Raw genomic sequence first — 6,686 nt, 5'->3', positions numbered from 1 at the left:
AGGAAGGAGGTGGATGGAGCAATAGCCGCCGTTTTTATAAGAAGCGAGGCTGTCGAACGGGGAAAGAGAAAAGGAGTCGGTTAAATACGATGAAATGGATGAATGTGGAGGCCCTTGTCTCTTTCTCCTCATGTTTCCTCTCCCCCTTCCCCCTTCCCAGGCAACCGGCACAAGCGGATGAACGCCATTCGTATCCGCAAAGAGAACCAGGTGCGTCATGCCTCTGTGTTCCTATTCTCTTGCGGGGACATGCGCCCACTACCCTCCTTGTTTTGATGCTTCTTCTTTTTCCTCCGGCCCATGGATCCTTTTTCCCTCTTGGGGCTGTAAATTATACCTTTGTCCCTGTCTGGGTTGAGCTTAAACCCCACTCTTGTATTCCTGTCCACCTCACTGGAACTCTGCTTTTTTTCACTCTCCACTTCTTAGGTCTATACAGCCCTGGAGAAGAAGGCTTTAGCGCTCATTCAGCTCGAGGAGAACAAACAGAAAGAAGCGACCTTACTGGCAAATTTCCGACAAGCATTGGAAAAGCGGAAAGAGAAAGAGGGGGAGGGGGAAAATGTGGACGAGGTTTGAATGGAAGACATGTGCACAAGTGATTGATGAAGGGTGGTAGAAGGGTAAGGCGATAGGGATGCTGAACGGTTTGGAGGTAGCACCACCTCGACCGAATGCAGATCCGTGAGCTTTAGATAGCCATGAAAGAAAAGTGCGAATTGTCTTGGCACGTTTTACGACGTAGCGTCTTTGTAGCCTTTGATTATTTCTTTAAGTGACGCATGAGCCGGGTGGTTTTTATTTGAAAAGCCACATAGCCATACAAAACAAAGTTTGGGTGGAACGATCCCTTGTTGCTCCCCAGGCCCATGCTGCCACGCAGCCGTGCCATTTGCTTTCTCACACCACACAATTATTCTACAGGATCAACCACCTGATCAGAATGCGACATGTGATTTTTTTTTGGTTTTTTGACGTGGCAATTGAAAGTTTTACGCAAAGTATCGGGTACAATAATCACGCAAAGTATGCCACGTTTTTCGACCTCAAAACTTCAAGATGTCAACGTTGTTGACAACCGAGCTTTTCGATAGATCAACCTTGCCACAAGAGTCTACGAAGCCTGCATACAGGACCGGCGGCTTCAAGCGAAGTGGGAGACAATGTTCTTGTGCGCATAGCAGCGGTACAATCTATGTCGCGCGGTTGGTGCGTAGGCATAAGTGGGTTTATTGCCCCTGAAATGCTTTCCGACACTGGCGGCGGGAGAGATCCTCAACATGACATATCGTTGCACTTCCAGACAACCAAGGCACCCACCCCTCGTGCATGATGTCTACCACAAAACGTTAATTGATATGAATGAACACCATATTGTGCACACGGGCCTTTCGGATGGATCGTGGCGACCAAAAAGGGCCTGGCTCGGATTTACGTGTTGTGGTGACGGACATCGATCTTGTTCCGTCCCCTGTACGTGGCACTGACGCCTATCACTGAAGCCTATTACTATCAATATTTCCCTGCCATGACACAAGCGACAAAATGGACCTAGAGAGCTGTCGGGATTTCATAATATTTCTGACACATCATACTCGGATTCGATTCAGTATTTTCATGAAAGACAGTCCGACTCCCCCTTTGGAGCACCTGCCTTCAGAACACTTGAGTGCGGCGGATGCCATCGCACACAACGACCGCCGGGATAAAATGCCTCCCAAACCATACTTAAGCATCCATCGCTTACCCCACCCCCCGGCTCCATTAATTTTCGTCCTTCGCCTCTCCACCTTGCTTCTGTGCATGGCCGCACTTTTAATTATTTCCTCTTCCACGCCGGGGATCACTGTACTGATTCAAGGACTTATTTGCATCTTTGGCGCCATTTTGTCTTGCCAAGCGGCCGCGTACCTTGAAAAAATCCACTCTGGGCTGGAACAACAGCACGATGCAGAGATTTCCGTGGCCCTGCGCTCAGGCCCCAAGCGCATCTCCTTCGTAACCTCCCCTCCACGATCGACGACCAGGCTGCCCGTAACGCGGATAACCTTCCCACAAGATCTCGCTCACGCAGAAGAGAATGGGGAAGAGAATCATCAGAATACTTCACTCCACCACATGGCGGGGCGTAGCAGGGGAAGGGAGGCGGAGGAAGGGAGATGGAAGGTGGTGGAGGAGGAGGAGGTGGTCGTTCCCCAGGGGGACCACGGCGTGGCAGGACAACATGGGTGTGGGTGGGGGCACTACCAGGACTATGTGGAGGACAGGGAGAAAGGACGGGGTGGGGGAGCTGCATGGGATCAGGGAGGGGAGGATCCAGTCCTGCCACTCCCCGCGCCGACAGTCCTGCCTCCTTCCTTCCCCTCCCTCCCTCCCTCCCTCCCTTCCTCCCCCATAATCGTCTTTCCCGCGATAAGCGATTGACCTTCCTCCTCTCTCTATCCGCCGTCCTACTTTTCGTTGACGCCCTCTGGGTCTTTAGCCTCGCGGGGACCGCTTTCTCTCGACCTCCCTCCTTCCCGCCCTCCCCCCCTGCCTCGGATGCCCCTTCCTCCCTCCGAACGCGGGGGAGAGGAAGGGGCGGGGAAGAGGGTATTCTCCGGGTAGTCTTGCTCTGTGTGATTGGAATCCTGTGCCTCGTTGCCAGTGGGGCTGCCGTTGGTGCTACCTTGCGTGTCAGATTTTATGGGGGACTGAGGGGATGTGAAGGCGAGGTGGCCGTGGAAGGGAAGGAGGCGGGAAACGCAGCACGGCACCGGCTTTCGTCTGGATCGGGGATGAAGGAGGGAGGCGCGGGAGCCAAGGAAAAGGGGGAGGGAAGGAAGCAGGACCAGGAGGAGGAGGAGGGGAGGGAGGACGGGGCGGAGGCGGGGGGGTGGACAGTCATTGGGATTCATGACGGACCTATTCCCGGCGAGGAACGTGCAGGAGACGAAAGAGAGGAGGAAGCGAGGGAGGGCGGGAGGGAGGGCAGGCAGCTGTCTTCGTGCCTGCAACTTCAAGCGGCCTCGGGCCCGGCTTTCCCCTCCCTTCCCTCTTCCCTCTTCGCCGGATACCCGTTCCGCGTGCCGTTCGAGGGGAAAGCCGCAGCAGTCCAGGGACGCCCCTCCCCCGCCTTCGCAAGCAACACAACCGCCACACCCTCAGCAATCGCTGCACAAGCAGCCTTGGGAGCGTGTGGACCGGGAAAGAAGGGGAGGATCCCCTCCAGCCGGCTGCCCCCGCCTTGTCGCCAGCGTTCATCCTCCTGGGAGGACGACGCAAAGCCCGCCATGGCACCAGTAGCCTTGGTTAAGGAAACTTCACCCCGGGATACCACCAACCTTCTGTATGGGGCCTCCGAGGATATTCGGGAGGAAGAAACGCTTGCTGCTCCTACCCCTCTCTCGTCTCACCGCTTCCCACGGAGCGCCGACACCTCAACCGTCCAGGAGGGGCAGGACGCTCCAGGCACGCCCACCCTCTGCCCCGACCTCGCCCTTGGCAGCCTTGGGCCCAAGAGTCTCCGGCGCTCCTCCTCTTTCGTCCTTCCCACCTCTACCACGCGCGGTGAACTCCCTCTGCACCTTCCCCCACCCCCCCGGTCGGCCTCCTTCGTCCTCGCACCCGCCCCTTCCCCTGGCAACAACCAAGGCATGCGGGCTCCGACCGCTGAAAGGGAAACAAGGGGGCTACCACTGGCGGTAGCCATGGATGCACTGTTAGTCATGCGCGTCCCGCTACGGACCTGAGGAAAATGCACGCCTCGACCGTCACCAGCCGTTAACTGTTTGAATTTGAAAAGAGAAAGCCACAGCCTCCACCGATGGGCGTTGGGAGTGGTGGGGTACGGGTGGAGTGTATATGTCTGTGAGCGGAAGGCTGGAGCCAGCGCCTGGAGCTCTTTGTCTTTGGGAATGGGATGTCACCTGGAGGTGATCGGTACGCCGGAACCCCTGTGACGGGCAACAGCCTATACTCGACGTGCCCCGGTCGGGGTGTGACTGTGGAATGAGGGTCTCCCCACCTCAAAGCATGCGACGCCCGCCTTGTAAAGAGCACGGGTACTTTGAAAATAAAAGGGGCGTCTGACAGATACTCCACGGCCCAAGGCTGGTGACCAGGCAAGGCCTCTAGGTTGGGCTCTGTCCTCCACCCCCGTCGCCGACGGCTTTACTTTCACTTTTTCTTACTTTATTTCACATCTCCGTCCACGCTCTCTGGGTGCTTCTCGTCTTGTGCCCGCATTGCCCGGTCATCCCTCGTCATCTCTCCAAGCCCTCCCCACCCCCCCTCCCCTCCGCCCTCCTGCTCCATGTACGTCAGTAGGCGCTTCCGCATCAATGCATGCACCATCCTAGCCCCGTCCGCTGCCATTTCCAAGGCCCTTTCGCTCCCTCGAGTGTCCAGACGACCCTTCTGCCATACTTGCGTGACTTCACCCGATACCGGCATCAAGGCCAACCCTACCACCCCTCCCTCCTTCCCACCCTCCCGTCCGCCCTCCTCCCCGCCTTCCTCCGCCGCGGTCGGGTCTACGCGGACCCTCCATTCCCTTTTACCCTCGCTGGGCGTGAAAGCCACCACTTCACAGGACGCGACCAGCCCGAAGAGTTCGATACCCGCCTCGGCGAGTGCCAGGGAGGCGCAGGAGATGGCCGCTCCGACCTCGCCCCCGTCTGTCTGCAAGACTAAGACGAAGACTTCCACCACGCTTTTGGGCAGCTTTGCCAGCTGCACTGACGCCTCCAAGGCTTGCGAGACCGTCCGGGAAGCGGCACGTTCCTCGTCCCGTTCGGGGCCCTCCCCCCCCACCCTCCCCCCTCCCTCCCTCCCTCCCTCCCTCCCTCCCTTTTCCTTCCCCGTCGGCCTGCGGGCCCGGAGGGCGAAGGGAGAGTACCTGAAATCGCATATAAGTTTACCTTCGTCACTGAATTCCACGTCTTGACGTGCTTTGGGTCCGTACACCGCAACGAGCACTTTGGTATGCTCCATTTCCAAATATGCCGAGCCAGAGGCCTGTTGATATAGGACGAGAAATAGGAGGACGCAAGGAAGGACAATCAATTGAGCGCGTGAAAGAAAGCTATAAGAAGGCGTCCTGTAGCCAAGGGAGGAATAAAAAGACGCGTGGAGGTCTGCATCCTTTCTTTATAAGAGGAAGTACAGGGAATGGAATGGCACGTACATGACTGACCGTATTCAGGTCTATAAATACAGGCCGAAGCTGGTTGTAGGCCCGTCCATCCATGCGAAAAGACTGTCGTTTAGCAAGAAATGAGCGACGCTTCTTTCTTCGACAGCTGTTTGCCGAAATGAGGAGTGCAAAATACAGAGGGATGCGAGCTATGAAACATGTCAAGCTGCCTTTACCTCGCTTCTCGCCGGTGATGGTCCTGTATCATCCTTTTTTCTTTGCGCTTGAATTTCGCTGTTGGTTTGTAGCGTGCTGACTTGTGTCTTCGTGGCGACGCGAGGTGTGTAGCAATTATACATAATGCCAACCCCTGAGGCTTGTGCAACCAAGGGAGGAGGTCAATGGGAGGGTTATGAAGGCTTTACAAGAAGGCCTTAAAAAACGACATAAGTTGAGCCGTGAGTAGCTTAAGCCTTCAGATTGCGTCACACATGCCATGCGAGCGCCTCGCGAGATCGTACGGGTGGTTGCTTGCCTGGAAAAGCAATTATGCACGTGTTGTCCTTATGCAGTACGATTGAGGATAGCGTGATTGCCCTGATTCGCTCCCATACACATCACGTCCGACTGGTAGTTATTCATCAATGGAGTGAACATCTGAGATTGTACCATCCATCCTGAGCAGCTTCTGCATAATTCAATGGGTGGCGTTTCCGTGCTTTCATGGACTGCCATGTTTGAAAAAATGACAAGCTCTAATTCTTGATGGAGTAGCTTTGAATTGGCAAACATCGAGGAGGTTAATACATACGACCCACATAAATATCAATACAACACATTAATGGCCTCATACAAGTCATATTTAATACGGCATTATTTGTTGATCTCGTAGAATTAACATTTAGCTGCTCAAAATATTCCTTAGCAACCCGTTTTAAACATGACAATGACAAATCATTAATTGCTCTGAGCGCCTTGTGCCTACGAATTGTAACACGCTTTTTCGCACAGACCTCTACAGTACAGTATCGACCAAAAACTTTCCCGACCTCGCCTGTAATAATGAAGAGATTGCAGATATATAACTTCACAATCAAGTTTCTTGACAAGAGTACACAGACTGAGAATTTAAATGTGAACCCGTATTGCGAGGTGCAAGATAATTGATCTGATATCGTAATTACCACTTGGAGCGAAATCAGTTGAGGTCTAACATGCAAGAAGCCTGCAATCATATTATCTGCCAATAATTGGCGCTTTGTGTCAATGAAGAGGTTTTAATTGTTTTTGTTTCCCTTTGAAAACTATGGAGAGACCGAATGACGGAAACATTTCACAAGGGAAGATGTGAAGATTATCGATCTCGTCAGCACCAAAGCATGATAAATTCCCATGGGAAAAGTCAAGACAACATATTTCGTCACATTCCGCGTCGAGGGCGTAAGCTGTCTTTTTACATTCCGTTTCGAGTCTTGGTAATTTCTTCAACAACGCAGCCACCCACGTGCCTCATACTTGCAGGATGTCCCGGTGCCTCGTTTGTTATTCATCATGCGTACATTAATTTGCT

General features: G+C 53.9%; 1 protein-coding gene across 1 annotated transcript; it reads left to right on the top strand.

The window, feature by feature from the left end:
- Positions 1 to 4,480: 4,480 nt before the first annotated feature.
- Positions 4,481 to 4,788, top strand: NGA_2054700 (3 -5 exoribonuclease rna-binding protein; the record flags this gene model as incomplete). Its single annotated transcript, XM_005855772.1, has 1 exon — positions 4,481 to 4,788. A coding segment is annotated over one exon (308 nt), but the record flags the coding sequence as incomplete, so codon positions are not given.
- Positions 4,789 to 6,686: the final 1,898 nt, after the last annotated feature.

Source organism: Nannochloropsis gaditana (genome assembly GCF_000240725.1).
Source record: "Nannochloropsis gaditana CCMP526 unplaced genomic scaffold scaffold101, whole genome shotgun sequence".
NCBI classification, from domain to species: Eukaryota; class Eustigmatophyceae; order Eustigmatales; family Monodopsidaceae; genus Microchloropsis; species Microchloropsis gaditana.
This window is presented reverse-complemented; position numbering and strand designations above follow the sequence as displayed.